Below are 20,251 nucleotides of genomic sequence, written 5' to 3'. Positions count from 1 at the left end.
GCAGATTTTCCTCAACCTGACGCAACATGTGCGACATCTCGCTCTTTCACCTACGAGAAGCATGTTAACACTACCCCAATGCATTGCTTGATTTCCTTAACTATTAGAAACTTCTCATCATCGATTTACTTTTGGTCTTTTTAACGTCTACCGACAATGAACCACTAACGAGTTATTTACAAGTGATAGATACTTATCTTGATATATCTGAGCCGCCCAAAAATTAGAGTTGACAATCGAGGTAACCCTCAAATACAGGGCTGATCTACGCAGAACCTGAAACAAAAGATTCTTTGTTATGCAACCATGAAGAATTCTCAAACCATTTCCATGGCAACATTTTTGGACCTTGTGCAGATGTTCACACACTTGTTGGAAGAACCATTTTTGATTGTCAAGAACCCGTTCAAATGTGGACGAGGGTTCCCACTTTATCTTGTGGTCCAGTCAATCCACCCACCTTGTTTTCTTTCACTCTCAGGAAGGGCCTCATTTGGATTTCATTTGTAATCAAGTGTCTGATGTATTTTTCCGTTTCCTGTCCGATTCCTTTGTTATGCCTTACATTTAACGTCTAAACGAGAAGGCAAAATTCGTTACCCAACAAGTATCCCTGGGACCTTTGATTGGTAAGTCTAGAATATTTGAACTTGTTTATTTTTGCCTGATTTTCCTTGACTTAGTTGAAAGACGTTTGAGCACAATCCTGTTTCCACTATGCAGCCCCAGTCGTCACAACCAAAAGAGGTACATTACATCGATGTTATTCCTCTCAAGGCATTTGACAAATAAGTTAGATTGATTTGAAACAATTTAATATAAATCAATCTTGGTTTTTCCCAACATGCTACCCCAATCGTCGCAGCAGAAAGATACATTATATCCATGTTATTTGCATGTCAAGGCATTTGGCAAATGAGATATAATGATTTTCCGATCCTCGATAATTGTTCAGCGACAAACATCCCTCGTGCACAGCGTTAAAATGGCCGAAAGGCTAAAATTCTCGCCATTCAAGAGAAATCCAAGCCTCTGGCAACACGAACAATTGTTGAACAACCAAACAACGATCGTCGAAGGGCAGTCAAAAAGCTCCTTGGTAATTCCTGGTCCTCATCATGGTTCGTTAAATGACATGAAGCGCGACTCTTCCTGATAAATGTCGCACAAAAGAGTGAGAATTGGCTCGAGGCTTCATTGATTCATCGGGGGTGGACGATTTGGGAAGTGTTCCGAGGTGTTTCGCAAAGTCGAACAGGAAACAGAATCAGTCGGGATCCCCTGCTTATTATTAAACATCATCTATGGTGTGATTTGTTTCCGTACGACGACGAAATTCTTTGGCTCGGAATCATCCAATGCATCTTGACTTCGGGACATGTGCTAGGACACCAACGAACCATCTAGTAGAGTAAGCGATCGAGCGAGTGAGTGGCGCTTAATTTCATTTCATGTGAACTTCGGGCCAAATGATGCCATCCGTTTTCCACGGCCGATATCTCCGTCACAGAAGTGGCCGACACAATTGATAGTACGCAAACACCATTGGTCTTGGTTTAGTCTGTCTTCAAGGCATCACATTTGAAGGTGGACAGAATTCGGGGGGGTTCAACTTGTTTCAGGCTGCCGTCCTCGCAAATCATCTGGAAGAAAATTCAACTCAGTTCACCTGAATCTTCTGCGATTGAGAGACGTGGGTAATGTGATTGTGGCATAAGTGGACGTCGACGATGAATATGTTTCGAAGATCCTGGGCATTGCACCTAAGCCTCTATAGCTTAACCATTAGTGTCACTTTGTGTCAGAGTTACCACAGTCCATCAAAGGAATATGTTCTTGTGCCAAAAGAATACTTAGAATCCACAATCCATGACTTTAGATCTCCGTATGAGGCCATCCAACGGCCGGATCGATCGGCGGGATCGATGTACCCAACTCCCGCAGATGAACCATCACCCATTCAGGAGTACTATTCTTCACCCAATAGGGCCAATAACTTGTACAGTCAGATTGAGGCCGATTTCTACAAACACGCCGAGGACAAAAATGATTTCCCGCCCTCCCAATTTTGGGCACGGCCTCAAGCCCAAGACACACGCAAGTCTTATGAGGAGCCCAAGAATGAGCGAACCTCGTCCCCGGGTTATTACAATAGGGCACCTTATCATGAACTTTACCCGTCGCCCAATCAATTTGAAGATCCAGCCGCCGTACCTACCCAAGCTCCACGACCTCGTGCTACCTACAAGTATAAACAGACACCGGTTGATTATGAACCCGTGCCAGAGGAGTACGAAGAGCTTCCCGAGCCTGAAAAGGAGGGCAACAGAGATCGATTTCCAAATTTCAAAGACAGAAAGCGTCATGTTGAAGGCAAACGCCAGAGAGTCATCAACAGACAACCTTCTCCCCAGTTTGTGCCAACTGTTCCTAGTGTGCCAATCACTGCGGTCGGCAGTACCATAACGGAGCATGATTTATTTGCCAAAGCACAAAGTGGTCAACTCAGGGTGCCGCATAAACGCCCCAGTTTGACTCTCTTAGATGAAGACGTCCCCCAATACTCCAAACCACACCGTTATGCAACATATGAGGATCAAGACATTGAGGAATACACTCCCACTGAAAATGTCCCAATTCGGCCCAAACAGCGGCTAACCTATCCTCAAGAACAACGACCACCTTATCACAAGGAACAACGGCCTACCTATCCTCAAGAACAACCTCGTTACCACGATTATCCCAGGCCAGAGAGCCATCAAGCATATCCGACAGATCAAAAGAATGAAGATTTTTCGGATAGGCCATTTGCTCCAAAGACGCAGTATCAACCTGTGGAAGCACCAAATGTTCATGCCTACACAGAGGACTACTACTCTTCGCAATCAGAGGATGAAGTACCAGAGCAAACCATCACACGGCGCTATACGCCTCCAAGAAAGTCGAGTTCCAATTATCCAGGAGAGAACGACTTCCGAGGTCCGCCCACAAAGACCAAGCGACCAAATAAGGACATTTTCATCACCCCGCCGCCAACCAAGGAAGGCTCAAGATACAAGAGTGAGAGAAATGAGAGGCCATCGGTGATTGACCCCGAATTGGAGGCTGAGAAACAGAAGCACAAGAATATCCAACTTCACAACCTACAAAAGTAAGTTAGGTCCTGCGCCTTCTCTAGAGGTGCCGTTTTCAAAACTTTTTCAATTTGTTAATAGGTTGATTGACTATGCCGACGGTGGTTCCAAGAATGATGACCCTTCGGACTTCAAGTGCCCCAAGGATGGCCACTTTGGAGACAAGGACGATTGCGCCAAGTTCTACCGCTGTGCTCATGGAACCGCCCTGATTGAATACTGCCCAGGACAACTTTTTTGGAATTCGGGTGAGCAGAAATTCTAAACGCTATTGAATCTCACTGAAAGTCTCGGAACCTCTCATAAAACCTCGATGATTTTAGTGACCGAGCAATGCGATTGGCCCGAAGCCGTGGATTGCAGTTACACCGCCAAATCGTTGGAGACATATCAATTGACCGAGAGTGACCCGGTCACTATTTACCTCACATTTGATGACGGGCCCAACGAGGGAACCCCAGCCATTTTGCAAGCCCTGCGCCACCACAATGTTAAAGCCACGTTTTTCATCAACAGCCGTAATCTTCACGACCCCAAACCCGAGCTAGCAGCTCAAAATGCCAATAGCTTACTAGCCATCATCGCCGACGGCCATGTTATAGGCGACCACTCCTACGACCACATGGCCCACAACAGCAAGAACTCTCCGAAGAACGCCTACCAGAACGTGGAAGAGGACAGCAAGTACTTTGGGATCATGAATACTTACCCTGTGTTGGATATTCTGTGGAAGGCCGACATGAAACAGTACATCGGCCCCGTCAATCATACCATGACCTACTACGTCCGACTGCCTTACACGAACGCTTGGCGAGCGGGTAATGTGAAGCGTGACTGTTACTCGTGTACGGTTCCCGGGTCATCGGGTCAAAAGGGGATAGAGATCTCGAACTTGTTGGCAGAGGAAAAGAAACTCATTTTCGGGTGGGATCAAGAATGGGAAATTGACTGGAATAGGAACCGCTTCAAATACGGTGGAAAGGAGATGTTTTTCCGCTTGGCCAGGGATCCCCGGAAGAAGCCGCAAATGGTGTTACTCACCCATGACTTAGCTTATCGACCCTATGCTTTGCGGGATGAGCAGAAGGAACTGGAGGAATTTCTTCATTTGGCGAAGGAGTCGGGATACAAATTCGCCACTCTCGACAAATACAAACTCGAATGAGCCCTTTACTAGATCCATAGAATCACAGCGCAGCAAAACATTTCATCTTGTGGTCCAATTTTGTACCAGATAACTCTTGGTCTTGTAATAAATGACTTGGTATACTCCTCTCTCCTCAGCCCTCGGCATCTGAGGTTTCTATTGCACGTTAGTTGGTTGCTGTGATCGATTGATGACAATCCTAGGGCAGCAAATCTCGTCGTGACTCATTTAAGAACAGAATTTCCATGCGAAATTTGAAAATATTTTTTTTTCCAGCCTCAACCCTTAGCCTCGCTTTTAGGAGGCTTCTATGGGGAAAATTGACCCCCCATAAAACATTTCTAAAATTCTGTAAACATAGTCAATATTGTTAAAAAGCAAAGAAATTTTGTATGGCTAATGCTCTATGCTTAGGTTTGTATAACTGACTAAACACATTTGCTTCATTTTTTTTCTTTTTAGTACTCAAGAATTCCTTTGCTGACTCTGTTTGCTTACAATTTTTGTTGCAAAAGAACACAAATGAGCATGATTTTGTCCAACCAGGCAACTCAACTAATTCTTAATGCCATTCAAGCAATAAGGCAACTCAGCTTGCCATCATTCCCATTCAACATATCCAAATGTTCAGATCACCTTGAAATCCGGTCTTCAATTATGTCAGGGGGCCATTAAAATTTTAGCAATTTACCTGAGAACTCCCGCGCTCGCTCTTTCCTCGACCGACGAAAGGAAGAAAGAAAGACGGGAGACGCACTTATTACAAGTGGAATTGGACAGGTTCCTCACCAAGAACGTGTAGTACAGTACTATTTACCTTCACGTAGCAGCTCCGCTCGGATGCAGACAACCGTGTCATCCTGAACGTTGTTCAGCTCAACCATCCATCCCATTCAACCAGTAATGTTTCTTCATTCGCGTATTTGGAAGGCTCGCGATCAACTCCCGATCTCGAGAACCAACTTAAATGGTGGCGAATCTCAAATCTATCCTCAACCACAACCAGAACAATGAAGAAAGTGCTTGAGATCACGTGGGTTGTGGTGATCTGTGTGGGACAGTTGACGGACTTGGGAAGTGGAGAGTGTATCTGGTACGACGAGTGCGGAACCGATCCTTTCACCGGCAAAACTTTAAATTGTCGTTATGATGGACCGCCCAGTAAGTGTGCATGTAACTTGCAGAGTAGATATTCACGAAAAGTCTGACCGTTGATTTCGCTTCTTTTAAATCTTGCTGCAATCATTAAACGCTTTTTGCTTTCAGATCATTTTTACTTTAAAATCTATATGTATGCCATCCGTTCAAAAAAGCAAAAGGAATAGTAGAAAAAAGGAAAGGCGAACTATGTTGGACTTATTCAAGCGAGTGATGATATTGACAGTGAAGAGGCAGGCAGTGCTCAGAGGCAAAAATACATAATGTGAATTCTTTAAGCACATATAAGTTTCTAGTTAACACTTCACTCTACCACTTGAAGTTTATTTAGTGAGTCATGAAATGCGTCTTTTTTGTTTTCCAGAAAGAGCCACTGAAGATGACATTGCACTTCTTCAAGGTATCTGTCCCTATTATGACCGGAATCAGACGGAGTTCTGCTGCTCAAGCACTCAGCTTAGGAATATTGCCAAAGGTTTTGGGGTGATTGCATCCCTCTTAGGGCGATGCCCATCTTGCTTGTATAACTTCAAGCAAACATTCTGCGATTTGGCTTGCAGCCCAGGTAATCTAATGTTACGTTTCTACGGAAAGATCAAGAGTTTAAAGAACGCGCCTCCAAATTGTGACGATGGAAAACTGATAGAGCCCATTGCTGGAATTGGAATTATATGTGATTTCAATTGGCTTCTAAGATTTTTTGAAACTTTTTAACGTCGAGAAAGACCCAGAAACAATTTCTTTTGGTTCAGAAAAATCAATCGAGACAGAAATGGAAGCAATGAGTCATTCATTCAGGACGAGCTTAATGACACATGATTGAAATGTCTATTCAATTAGAATTACCTATCTAGCTCCCAACTAAAATCAAAACTGAATCATCAATTTTTGCAACTTTTCCACTTATTCGACTCTCCTTCAACTGTTTTCACTTGTTTCATCTTTAACGATGTAGTTTTTTAAGATAATTTTAACTTTTATGTTTTTTTTTCTTTTCCCCCTAATTTGGAGACTTTTGTGTTGACTACCTTGCATCATGGTCGGATAAAGAATTAAACATCCAGACATTTGAATTAATTGGCAAGTGTATTAAATTTAACTTCCTTTTGTCTGAGCTATTTCGCAAGTTTCAGGAAAGCCAGCAAAAAGGGAAATTGCAGTCGAGCTAACTTTGGGTGCTTTTTTACAACCTTCTAGCATGTTTTGTATTTTCACAATTAATTTTCAGAATGTTGCAATTTATTTTCTTATTTTTCACACTTTATCCCAATTATAGCGGCAACTTTTCTTTTCGAGGTCTAGTTATCTGCAAGTTTTTTTTTAACGCTAAATTTCAATTTCATGTTTTCAAGAATAACTTAACTAGTATTATCTGAATGACTGTTTATACAAGATAAACCATAAAATACCCTACCGACCGAAATGTCTTCAGAATGTTTGTGAAGTACCCGCTCAATTTATATTTTCTATATATAACAAAACATGATTCTAGATCTTTGAATATATTTCGGAAGGATGCATTTAAAATGGCTTATTAAATTGTTTTGAGCCACAAGTGGCTTTCGTGAGAAAATACGGAACTGTTCCTTGAGCCTTCATAACATCAAAAAGTGTCACAAAAAGTCTTCAGTGGATAATTAATAAATCCCTAATGGTCTTTTCAGCCCCATCACGGAGTAAGATCAATGTTTTACTCAAAGAAGTCATTTTCACAATCAGGACGTCTTCAGAGCAATAAAACGTAAAAAAGCTTCTTTCTGTCCGCAACGTTCCGAACAATGCAAATTCTTTAGAACTTATTTAATCCAAGAATGGTCGGACTGCAATGACCATACATATATAGATACATAGAGAATAGCCAAGTTGGAAACCAATTTTGAACAGTTCCTCTCCTTCAATCCAGACCAATCCAGTTTCATGTCAGTGAAGGAGGAGCTCATTCTCAACGGCTACAATGGTCAGAATGTGAGCTTGGTCAAGGCATTGACGCTGAACGTTTCCAAAGAGTTTGCCACCCAAGTCTATGACTCCTGCAAGCACGTGGTCAACCCTTCCACAAGTGGGTCCGTCCTGGAACTCATGTGTGGATCCTGGGGTCCCTTGTGTACTCCACAACGCTTTTTTAGTTACTTGGGGGACCCCTCCAATCAGAATACCCCTATCAAGATCCACTTCAACCTTTGGTCGGAAGCCGATCCCACAAGTAACACATATGCTGAATGCCTTTTATAACCAAGTCTTGGTGGTAATGCTTGGATATGTTACTTTGTTTCAGGACCCTTCCTGTACAACCGGTCTACGGTGACTTGTGATCAAGTTGCTCCCAATCAGAAGTCTTCTTGCTCTTGTACGGATTGCGAGAGGGCTTGCCAAAGTCCGGATTTTTACGAGGCATACAATTTGCCTAATGAGGATGGGCAGAGATTCTTCCTCCTTGGTCTGATGTTTGGATGCATTGGAGTATTCCTGTTTGTCACCAGCCTCTTCATTGCGTTTCTATGTCTGCGAAAAAGATCTCAGATTTATCCCATGATGAGCTCAGGCGATACAGACCAGAAAGAATCCGTTATGAACGCCGCATCAACAGGCTTGAATAGCTTCATGGCTGATCTCTTCTACAGGTATGCAAGAATGCAAGAGTTGTTCTTTTGAATGTACTTTTGAGCAATTTCCGTGTACACCTAAAAACAGGTTTCTTAGTATGTGGACTCTAATCTTTCAGATGGGGATTGATCTGTGCAACACATCCCGCAACGATTATGGCTGTGGCGTTTGCCCTGGTCATTGTGGCCTCGGCTGGTTCAATGTTTATCCAGATCGAAACGGATCCAGTCGAATTATGGTCCTCCAGAAATTCCAGGTCTAGAGTGGAAAAAGATTTCTTTGAGACGGCATTTCAACCGTTTTTCCGTGTGCAACAAGTTATCTTAAAACCCAAATCTTTCAGATGGGGATTGATCTGTGCAACACATCCCGCAACGATTATGGCTGTGGCGTTTGCCCTGGTCATTGTGGCCTCGGCTGGTTCAATGTTTATCCAGATCGAAACGGATCCAGTCGAATTATGGTCCTCCAGAAATTCCAGGTCTAGAGTGGAAAAAGATTTCTTTGAGACGGCATTTCAACCGTTTTTCCGTGTGCAACAAGTTATCTTAAAACCCAAATTCAACCAATCCTTCTTATACAAGAACCTGTTTGATGAAGAAATCCTAGTGGGATCTGCCTTTCAGCCGGAGTTCATGCTCAAAACGTTGTCGCTACTTAAAGCAATCCAAGGCATCACTGCTGGAGATGGAACCACATTGGCCGATGTTTGCCATAAGCCTTTGTCTCCTGATTCTCAGGAGTGTAACATCCAATCTATTTGGGCTTACTGGCAAGATGACCCCTTCAAGTTCAATTTACACGGAATCAATCCGGATACCCAGCATAATGATACTTACTTGGATCACTTCTTGCTCTGCGCGAGGAATCCCACACTTCAGGAAGATCAGACTGCCATGAAACTAGGTTGCATGTCCAAAGGTGGAGTGCCAGTTCAACCGGTCTACGTTCTGGGCGGATTTGACTCCACTAAAGAGCCAAATGGCCATGGAGCAGAAGAATTCACGAGTAAGTCTACCGAGTGTTTTGTAACTCCTAGTAAGAGGGTTTGCAGATTCAATGTGCTTGACCCTTTCTTAAAGATCCCACGGCGCTTATCATCACAATACTTCTGAATAACAATCGGAATGACACGAGCCAGGCAATGGCTTGGGAAAAAGAGTTTGTGGACTTCATGTTGGCCAAGATTGAGGAGGAATCAGATTTTGTGGACATCACATTCAACTCAGAGAGATCCATCCAAGATGAGCTGGAACGATCCAGCTTGGGAGATTTGGGTGTGATTTTGATATCCTATTCCACTATGTTGGTGTATATCATGATATCCCTAGGGAAAGTCTACTCATGGCGGACGCTGTTTGTGGACATCAAGGTCACATTGAGCTTGATTGGAACCATTGGCGTCCTTTTGGCTATCTCTTCAGCAATCGGAATGCTTGGCTTTATTGGGGTACCCACAACCCTGGTGATATTCCAAATTCTACCCTTTCTGGTGAGTCAAAATCTTCCACATTAGTGAGGGTTTGAAAATTGATTACCGAGCTTTTTCAGATCTTGGCCGTGGGTGTGGATAACATTTTCATTCTGGTGAACACCGCCCAACTCATTAAAGAGGACACACAGAAGGATGTGATTGAAGTGGTGGGTTTGACTCTGAGCCGAGTGGGACCCTCCATGTTAATGTCCACTGTGGCTCAAGTGACTGCTTTCTGCTTGGGCTCGATATCCGACATGCCCGCCGTGCGATCTTTTTCTTTGTATGCGGCGGTCTCACTGGCGTGGAATTTCCTGCTTCAAATGAGCATCTTCATAGGAGCTCTGTGCCTCGACCTGAAACGCCAACACGCTCAACGGGCGGATGTCTTTTGTTGCCTTCAACGCAATCCTCGCGAGCCTTTGGCAATCAGTGATAGTGAAGGATTGTTCCAACGCTTCTGGAGCACCCTGTACGTTCCCTTTTTGTTCGCCCCAATTGTTAGAACACTCGTGGTGGTTCTTTTTGCAGCCTGGACTTGTGCTTCTGTGTGGTTGATCCCTCAAATTCGAATTGGCCTTGAACAAGAGATAGCCATGCCGGATGACTCTCACGTCCTTAAGTACCTCAATGCTCTGAAGACAGATCTGTCAGTGGGGCCTCCACTCTATTTCGTAGTGAACCGAACCCGGAGCGATTCCCCCTTCAACTTTGCTTTGGGAGAAAGTCAGAACAAGGTGTGCGGGGGTCGGGGTTGCAACTCGGACGGATTGCAAGCCCAAATCAAGCTCTGGAGCCGTCGACCTCAGTTGACCCGTTTGGCAACTCCTGCGCAATCTTGGATAGACGACTTTTTCTCTTGGGCCCAATACTGCTGTAAACATGATGGCACCGGGCAAACTTGCACGGGTACTAGTGACTCTGGCAATGAATATGGGGATTATGGGATCTATGGGGACTACGGCTCTTATGGCGACTATGACCCAACAGAAGCTTCTCGTTGTGAACCTTGTGTGAGTCAGGGCGATCGACCCTCTTCTGATTTGTTTGGCTTGTTGGTGACTCGGTTTCTGGCCCAAAATCCCGACGCCAACTGTCCTAAGGCGGGCAAGGCCGCCTACCGACACGCCCTGAACTTGAGGGCCTTGCCTAATGAGTCCGTAGAAGTGGACGCCAGCAGCTTCTTTGCCTTCCACACCGTCCTGAGGGATTCAAATGATTTTACCGAGGCCCTTCGGTGGAGTCGTCGCTTGGCCGACAACCTTACCTCCATGCTCAACACACCCCAAGACCAAGGGGTGGCAGTGTTTGCTTACTCCATTTTCTATGTCTTCTACGAGCAGTACCTCACCATGTGGACTGACACGTGTTGGTCGCTCTCCCTGGCCATTGGGGCCGTTTTCTTAGTGATTCTTGTCATGACCGGCCTGGACCTGTTTTCTGCCGTGGCAATCATTGTTACCATCTTACTGACCCTCATTAATCTGGGGGGGTTGATGGTGGTCCTTGGAATCGGCCTAAACGCCATTTCCTTGGTTAACATGATCATGACAGTTGGGGTCGGAGTGGAGTTCAGCAGTCATCTGGTCCAGGCATTTCGCATCCATGCGGCTCCCACAGGGATTGAGCGAAGTCGTGCTGCCCTCATTGAATGGGGACCGACCCTTTTCTCCGGAGTGCACTTGACTAATGCCATAGGCGTGGTGATACTGGCCCTATCCAAATCTCAAATATTTCACGTCTACTTCTTTCAAATGTACATGAGCATTGTGCTTCTAGGCATGCTTCATGGCATGGTTCTCTTGCCTGTGATTCTTTCCTTTTGGGGCCCCGAACCCCAAGGGAAACCATAGCCATTTCGAAGATGGTTACATCTCATCCAATGATAAGGTGCATAAAAGTTTTCAATCAAATGAGAACAATTCCAAAGTAATTTTCGTACAACATCCCTCCTCAGTTATTCATCGTAATTCGTAATTAATCATCATCTTTGTCGAAGCCAAAGCAAATACCTTAATCAACATATTTCTTCACACCATCTTGTCAGCTCTTTTTCTTATTCTTACAATAAAAAAACCATTAGTTACGAACCCTAACCGTTCTTGTTTTGACATTTAGGTGGTAGGTAGAAAATTTAAGCCTTACACGACGAGCTAAGACAGCCAAACCAGCCAACACAGCCACCAAAACAAACAAATTCAATGCAAGTGCGATTTCTGCGCCGAAAAAAATATCAGTCATTTTCACGTCTTCTATAATTTTTCGCTCAGAGCAGGAAAATGTAACCAAAAAGGTCAAGGGGAATTTTGAGAAATTATCATTTGGATTGATTATGTCTTTAAAATCCTTATGAATTGTAGCATTAGATGCCTCTGCTCCACTTCAATCAATAAATCATGATCGAGATGCCTCTACTCGTGTAATGTCCTTAAATACCGTGGGTGGAATTTTTTGCTGAGGCTCATTACAGAACTTTTTTTTTCCCGGCCACAGGAATGCATATTTTTGACAACCCAAATTTTCTTAAGGAAATGCGGAACTCGAGGAGCGGTATGGCTGGTTTTGGGAAATGTCTGATGGAAAGTATATTTTGTCTTACCACCCACTCCTTGGGTCTGATAAAGGGTGGTCATTAGTAAAAATTTCTTGTATGGAATTGGGTGATGCAAAGAAGATTTTGGACGTGTCACTAAAGGAGGAAAAGAAGAAACGTAACGTGCAGCCAAGAAATTGGTATCAATGATTGAGTTTCAACCTTAATAACATCCTTCCAAGATGATTGTGATGCTTCTTCGGAATGGAAAAGATTAAAATTCCGGAACCAAGCGAATAGGGGAGGCCTGCCCATACTCTCTGATTTGGTGTTCATATGTTGCATTTATGCTTGTGGCATACGTCCACAAATTATCCATTGTGCCTTTTTCCCGTTTTTGACGGGCCCGTGTATGTTACCCGTTTTTAACACCGTCCAGGTACGGAGCCGTCGTTCGCAGGCTCTCCATCTAATTCAGTGATCCTTGACCTATCGGACTTCTGCCGATTGCTCTATCACTGAGCTATATCCCTTTCTTGCAGACCACGGCACATTGATACAACCATTCATTTTCTAATCTTAGCCTTATTTGGCGGACAAAAATTTCTTCCTTATTATCTATTACGGCCAACACATACTACATCCTATCCTGGTTGGGACCCCCCTGTGAGATCAACTAAACCAACGTTATCCTAACATGTTATGATCAAACAACAACAGCATTTACTCTGGCCAGCCGGTATCATGTTATGGTTCTTCCATCCCTCTCCTGAGAAGGTCGTGAAAGGGAATTGAACCCGGCATATCTATTTCAACAAGAGGCCATGCTAAACCTTTACCAACTAATCACTTCTTGCTTTCTTGTAGTTGACAACCTTTTATTGAGATTTAAGGGCGGTTTTTTTTTTCACAGGAATTCGGATATCACAAAATATGGTAGCAATAGTAACATAAATATTGACATGGTCTATTGGCAAAGCATTTAAGGTGTTCTCGAACTTTTACTTGCGCGTACATTGATATACATAATTTTTCTTTCTTTGGACAAAGCATTTAAAGTCTCCTCGAACTTTTACAAGTGAGTACACTGATGTACGTATTTTTGCATCCTATGGACAACCCTGTCCATCAAAATTTCTTGCTCACCAAAGGCAAATTGGACGAAATTGGACGATTGGACTTTGCATATTTTGACCTCAGGATAAGAATCTCACAAACAACGAGTCATATGTTGGGTCTCGTACACCCAAGCCTGGTTAGTGTCCATCAGTGAGTACATAATAACCCCTAATTAATCATGATAACGTGGAGTCATGACAAAACTGAAAATAACGTGCTCTTCTAATGTGCTCCAGATTTGTTTAACGAATATGCAATAAAAGAAACATACGAGTTGCTTGAGAGCACTTCAACGAACTCTTGTTGAGGAAAGAGCCAAATTTGCAAGACAAACTGAACACCAAGCTTCGAAGCAGGATTCTCCAATGGTCCTAAAGATATATTTCCTATCGAGGCGATTGAGTAGATCCCTTCAATTAACCAGGTTGCTCTGACCGTAAACAATCTTGCACTTGACTAAGAAGCGCTCAAAAGCGCTCAATTCGGACATTTAGGCAAGAGCTGGTACCAGCAAACAAACTTGCCTGCCAATGCCAGTGATGCAAAATTAGCGTTTCAAACTAGTTTTAACGAAGATGACCTTTCCTCATATAGCAATGTGAAAGACGGGCCAGCTTCTCAAAAACGTGTTTGAAGCCCCAAACTTGCATCACTGACACTGGTACCAGCAAACAAACGAACCTGCCAGAGCTTGCCTAAATGTCCCCATAGCGAGCGACACGCTCGCACTATGGAAAACCGTCTCCCAAGTTTTCGCCGCTCGTCTCAACCTTCTAGTGTTTTTCAAGCAGCGTGTCGCTCGTCTCATTGGTGAGACGTGATCAGCGAAGATTCTCTTTTTCCTCGGAGTCAAAGCTTGGATCATAAAAAACAAATTATGGAGTTATCTATGGCTTGGATGGTAACCAGAGGCGAATTCTTCAAACACACTCCTTCCTGGGTTAAGGCTTGTACACCTAGCCTCAGAACAGTCCTGACTCCTCCGTTGCCGAGAAGAAGCGACGGACGAAGAGCACGCGACGGAGAGCAAATATTGCTCTCCACCTTTTCTCCAGCCAAGCTCGCTCAGAGGACTCTCAAGTCTGAATCATTGCATAAATCCATAGAGTAATCATTTAACCATTGATCATATCCATTCATGAGTCATCCACACTGAATGCAATTAAATGCCAAATTCGTTCGGAATCATGCCGAAGTTGGTAATTGTCAATGAGGGACTTTTCAATATCAAGAAACCTTGGGAGAGTTGATTGGGTTTCTTCTACCTTTTAGCCGAACGCAGTGCTTCAAAATTAAGGCTGCCATTTAACGGGGTTACTTCATGACAGAATAGGAGAGTGAAGTCTCCTAAGCTCAGAGTCTCGCTTGTCTATCACTTAACAGCCAGTCGTATGGGCACCCCAAAGGAAATGAAGTAAATGGGTTATGAGCCTAGGATAAACTGATGTCTGATATCTAATGGTATTTGAGCTGGTTCTAAGCGCCACCTCAAATTGATCTTGGATTAGTAACGGTTAATGATACCTTTTTTATGGTACCAACTGGTCGTTGAAGTGATACCAAGCACTCGCATTGAGTTAGAGGTCAACCAATTGGTTTAATTGAAATAATTCAATAGTTTGTTTTATCAACGAGCCATAATGCACATCGTTGACAGATTTAAAGGTAAAAATGAAATAGCCATGAGTGATGGATGGCACCCTTGAAAGAACTGCATCATATAAAAATACCTTCCCATAATCTCAGTAGCGTAAACAGGACCTGCAATAAAGCACTTCAAATGATAAAGAAGAGCATTAAGTTTTTTAGAAACCAACATACACACACACAGACCACTTTGTAGCATCAATAGCCTAAGGGTCTCTGTCTTGAGACTTGAACTAAGGAGCAGAAGAAGACCCTGGCATCGCCGTTGTGAATGATGATACATAGAAGCAGGACGAGCAAGGTCGTTGGGATGAAACCTGATTGAAACGTGTGTGCCTGATTGTCCAGCCACCATCGATACCGGCAGTTGCTTGTGTTTTACCCTAACCACCCAGACAACGACAACCAAAACGATGCACAACAAAGCCCTGCTAAGTTTTGTTGTCATTATGCAATTTGAGGCTGCACTTTTCCAAGGACTCTTAAGAGAGGAAACGACACGGATCTCGCTGGCCCGCCAAGTTAGGCCATTGTGTTGAATTAAGACAGTAACTCTAGTATCAGTAAAACAAGATTATCCGTACTACAGGGTACATTTAAGTAACTAAATAATGATCTCTTTGATAGACAACTCTGTTCATGTACCATGGTTGATACTTGCAATGTAGATTTGACATTCCTTATATGTTCATTATTCTTTCCTTCCTTTTTAGTTAATTGCTTTCCATTCAGATATTCATGCGACTATGCCTATCTGATCGAGCAATGCTTGTTCATAACCAATTAAACCTTTAACCTCTGCTAGTATTAGGCAGACCAATAGGTCGGATGTGCACCCGTGCGCTCCTATGAGCACTTGGTTTCTAGTGCGCACTATCTGGCAAGGCGTTCTTCATTCCCGTCTACGTTGGGTGTGAATTGTGGGCAGTGTGTTCCAAAGGAAGTAACGGATAGGAAAGCGACAGCCCATCAGTGTACTCGTACGTGTATAGTTTTTCTACGACATCCCAGAGAAAGGCTGCGTAGAGTGTGGAGTGTTGGAGAGGGATGGGAATGGCGTGAGTGACGTCAGCAATCATCAAGGCGTGTTTGGCCGGCGTTTGGCTGCATTGAACCTGAAAAAAGGATGTAAGTCCATGGCTAGAAGTTGCCAATTGGAGTGTGGTGATGATCTGGGTGCAGTTCAGTCCCGTCTTTTGTTGAGAACAGTCGGACGATTAGTTGCTCCTAACCAAGACTGGCCGGTCTGAGCGTTTTGTGTTGCCTGGGACTGCTTAAGGTAAGACACTTATCTTATTAGCTGTCTCTTTTTCCTATCACTTGTAGTTTAGTCTTGAATTTTTTCATGTTATGTTCATGTAGAATTTCACTTTTTTTCGCCTCTCTATGTTTTTAGACAGATTTTAGGCTGTTTCATGTGTTTTTGGTTTAAGGCTCACCCGGAGTGGTGTCCCAAGCCATAGATTTCTAGACACTGCATGTCGGAAAGACCGACCACTCGGTTGGCTAAACAGTATACCATGGATGATCTCCGGGGAATTGATCACACACCAGTTTATTGTACTGCTTAGCCAACCGAGTGGTTGGTCGTCCGACCTCCAGAGTCTAGAAATCTATGCCCAAACTTAACGAGTTTGGCCTTCTCAAGTTCAATGAGAAGGATTGGTCTCTCCAAAAGGGTGTGGCTTTTTTCACCCATGTACGTATGTGCATGAATTCATTGAGGAATAAGGTGCCATGGCATTGGGAGGAAGAGACAGCAGTTGTCTCAACCTCATTGTCAATTCTCTCAAGATTGTTATGGAACGAAATTCTGTTCAATGACCTTGGGGTCGACGCCATTAGACACTCCACTAGCAGATGATGAAGGTTAGGGCATTCAGCAGGTCTCGTCCGTGAAGGATCTAGGTGCAGTCATCCGTGATAATGGGAAGTTCGATGAGCATATCCAGTTGAAATTTGGTAAAGCTTTTCAAATGTGTGGTTGGATATATCGTATGTTAAAATCCAGAGGTAGCATCACGATGCTATCTGTGTACAAGTCGATTGTTCAGCCACATCTTGAATATGCTTCACCCATTTGGTTCAGCAGGGTTGCAACAGCTCGAGCAAGTCCAAAGATGTTTTACTAGGAACAATGAGGATATGAGAGAGCTCTCGTATTGGGAGAGACTAAAAAGTTGGGATTGTATAGTGCTAAGAGAAGGGATGGAAGGTATGCGATACAGTACGTTTTCAAAAACATTCACGAGCTTTGTCCCAACCCAGGATTTAGGATCAAATCCAGTGACCATAGAGGCTTAATGTGCATTTTGAGAGCACCTTTCAGTCATTCCTCGAGAATGGAGGCGAGTTCGAACTATGAAGTTCGCCTCTCTTCTTTCTCTGACTCCTCCTTCGTTCATTTTGCTGCCCTCAAATATTCGTAAGGAGAATGTATGTTGTTGTTGATGTATGCTTGTTGCTTTGTGAGTCAGCCTCTACCAAATAGAGGGCCAATTGGACCGATTTCTATCTATTGAATTAACATGCATTTGTATTGCTTTTGGCACATTCTATCAAGATTTTAACAATAACTAGTCGATGCGTGACCCGGGTCACATGATATCCAGAAAAGATACCGCTTTCATGGCAAGTCATGAGCAGTTAATTAGCAATCCATTGTGTCTCTTCCAGTATCTTTTGGGGCAGATAGACACTGCAAATAAGGGCCCGAATACAATTCAACACGAGCAAGAGCTCCGTTAGTAGCCTTTTGCTACATCTTTCCTTCCAGTTTGAAAAACTCATCTTCATCCTCGACTTCTTTACGGTCACGTGTCATTCACTTTTATTTCGTCTCAACCATATCTTACCCCGTCCGGCATCAATCACCTTTCCGTGTTTTTGCAAGAAGTCCATTTGTAGCACCGGGATCTTGACATTCCCCGTCCAGAAAGGATGACCAAACATTTTCCACCATCCGAGCTTGACTAAGCCATTTTAATTGGAGTGCCGCTAATCGTGTGAATTTTCGTATGTTCACGATTAGCAAAATCCCAACATCCTGAATGAGGCTACATTTGCACTGCTTTATTGTTATATCTCAAGATTTGAAATCATAAAAAATATTAATTGATGTTAATAGCAAAGGCAATTATCAGAGCTTCTTGATTTAGGATGCATGAAAATCGTAAAAAATGGCAGAGACGAAACATCAAATGCCACTCTGGAGCGTGAAAAACGGAACGAGGAACGAGTAATTTTTGGTGTTATTTTTTTAGCTCGTTACAATTACAACCTTTTATATTGTAATGCGATTTCAGTTCCTTTTTCGAAAAAAAGGAACGTATCTTTGTGGTTTCGACTCTTATAATTTCGTTACTACTGTCCTGCCTATTTGTTATGATATGATTTTAGGTGGGTAGATTTTGAAGCTCAGAACCGTGATTTCCCACTCGTCTTCAAGACATTTCAGCGTCTTCAACATAGCTTTGCTCTTATCAAAAGGAAGTTTTCCGTCTACCAAGTACGCCTGCTTCTCAAAGAAGCTCGCTGGATGGCAAGCTCGTTCTTAGCCCTCACGCGGTTCATTATCTGATGAAGGATAGGCCGTGACTCAAAGACAAATTGTTTTAGCCCAATGACCGGGAGTGCCCGAAAGTCTCAAATCCTGGATGGCCTCAAATGCATCTTGACCAGTGCCTTGAAGATCATCTAACTGCTCAATTTGACTAGCCTCTTCACTTTCAAGCAGTGACAACGCCCTAATTAGATCAATCGAGAGCGCTACTATCGCACGCTTTCGTCAAAAAGTTCGGTGTGGGGAGTTTGTGCCCTCGAATAATTGGCATTATGAATTTGTGCACATCTCTGCGGGTGTTGTGTGAATTTACACAGTTAGAGGCATCTAGTTTCTTAACCAAGCAATAGCGATTGAAGAGGCAAGGCCTAAATACTTTTTTAAAGTCGAAGAAATTTGCCACCCAGACCATGCTACTCGGAGTAGAAAAAACGAGTGCAGATGGTTGAGTCATCGAAGGATCGGGTAAGATCGTCGGCCAAAAGGCTTCCAGCCCCCGAGAATGTGCACAATGCACTTATCATGAGAAGACAAAGTCAAGCTACATTTGTACGATGTATTGTTGCAAGAAAGATGAGGTAGCACTACGTTGATCTCGCTCGTTAATGTGGCTCAGGGAAATTCGTGGAAATACTAGGCGAGACAACGAAGTCCATACAACAAAGTTGAAGGGAGAGAGAGAGAGGGCATTTTTTATAGCTTTCTGGTGTTACAACAACTGGCGCTTTGGTGCTATCAGCAGTATTTGATCGAACACAAACCCCAGGAACCTTGGTACCGTGAAAGAGGGACAAGGTGGCTGGTTGCGGCAACGCATTATCCACGGTCAGAAGGTTTGATCCGATACACGTTGCACATCAGCATGAGTGGACCAGTAGTAAAAGGGAGCCACGAAGGCAAATCAAGTCCAAAGAGGATTACTGTAATGGCGCAAAAATGGCAAAACAAATAAAGCTGAAAGGTCTCTTTCAAACAACAACTTCAGCAACTTGATTCAAAGTAAGCGACCTTGGAGCACCCCTCACCAATTCTCTCTAACGTACAGTGGCTGATGATCAACGCGGCGCCATCAAGACTCACGCATGTGGTGGGAAGTCGGCCACTGAGGCCTTCAAATGAGTTTGGGAGGCCTTCTGAGAGATCTTGCCTTTCGTCGATCCAGGGTCTTCAAACTCTTCAAAGAGTTCAGGGAAGGCAGAATAAGCAGGGAAAGTGAGCGTGGAAATTGCCCCAAGCCACCACTGAGGACATCGCGGTTTTGGACCGGAGAGGACACATCCAGAATATAGCATTGGATACTGGCTTGTCGCGTGAGACTGTTTACTTTTGACCTTTTTACTTACCTTCTGCTTTCTTCATGATGACCTGAATTTGTCAAAACTGTCTGTCTGGTTGTTCTTACAATTTGAGGCATATTTTGCGACAGATTTGCTCTTGAACTACGTGTTTATTTCCTAGATTTCACATGGCGTTATTGAAAAAGGCACTAGAGTGTTCTTTGTATCTACCAACTGTGTGTGCTACCAACAGGCCGATACCGGTACTTGCTTTGCTGAGATAAACGTTATTCTCCACCGATTAGTTGGCGGTGCTCATTTTTAAATTTGTGGCTAAATGCTAAAGGGTTTAGAGAAAGACTTTAAGGGTTATTAATATCGTGTTAGGTTAGGTTAGGTTAGGTAAGGTTAGGCTTGATTAGAGTAGGTTAAGTTAGAAAGGTCAGCTGACGCCTCGAATGGCGGACGTGCGTTTTTTACCCCTCCAACAAGAATCTTGTTTTTAATGGTTTTAAGTCGATAGAATAGTACTAACTGTGATACCAGTGAGCGGGGCTACGCCCACGAACAGTGGCCCCCCCATGAATCTGTGATAT

The 20,251-nt window shown here is 43.5% G+C and overlaps 3 protein-coding genes across 3 annotated transcripts; all 3 read left to right on the top strand.

The window, feature by feature from the left end:
• Nucleotides 1–1,267: 1,267 nt before the first annotated feature.
• LOC131892299 (cell surface glycoprotein 1-like) lies at nucleotides 1,268–4,418 on the top strand. The gene is made up of 3 exons (XM_059242102.1): nucleotides 1,268–3,151; nucleotides 3,216–3,382; nucleotides 3,458–4,418. The coding sequence occupies exons 1-3, from the start codon at nucleotides 1,731–1,733 to the stop codon at nucleotides 4,297–4,299; spliced, it is 2,430 nt and encodes an 809-aa protein (XP_059098085.1). The 5' UTR covers nucleotides 1,268–1,730; the 3' UTR covers nucleotides 4,300–4,418.
• A 488-nt stretch (nucleotides 4,419–4,906) lies between these two features.
• On the top strand, nucleotides 4,907–8,375 carry LOC131892206 (NPC intracellular cholesterol transporter 1-like; the record flags this gene model as incomplete). The annotated part of the gene is made up of 5 exons (XM_059241991.1): nucleotides 4,907–5,442; nucleotides 5,804–6,004; nucleotides 7,343–7,642; nucleotides 7,715–8,060; nucleotides 8,162–8,375. Coding segments are annotated over exons 1-5 (1,212 nt in total), but the record flags the coding sequence as incomplete, so codon positions are not given.
• A 2-nt stretch (nucleotides 8,376–8,377) lies between these two features.
• Nucleotides 8,378–11,613, top strand: LOC131892298 (NPC intracellular cholesterol transporter 1-like). Its single transcript, XM_059242101.1, has 3 exons — nucleotides 8,378–9,051; nucleotides 9,126–9,535; nucleotides 9,595–11,613. Exons 1-3 carry the CDS (start codon nucleotides 8,424–8,426, stop codon nucleotides 11,368–11,370), a joined length of 2,814 nt encoding a protein of 937 aa, XP_059098084.1. The 5' UTR covers nucleotides 8,378–8,423; the 3' UTR covers nucleotides 11,371–11,613.
• Nucleotides 11,614–20,251: the final 8,638 nt, after the last annotated feature.

This window comes from Tigriopus californicus, chromosome 12 (assembly GCF_007210705.1).
Source record: "Tigriopus californicus strain San Diego chromosome 12, Tcal_SD_v2.1, whole genome shotgun sequence".
Lineage (NCBI taxonomy): Eukaryota > Metazoa > Arthropoda > Copepoda > Harpacticoida > Harpacticidae > Tigriopus > Tigriopus californicus.
Note: the sequence above shows the minus strand (reverse complement) of the source record. Positions and strands in the feature narration are given on the sequence as shown.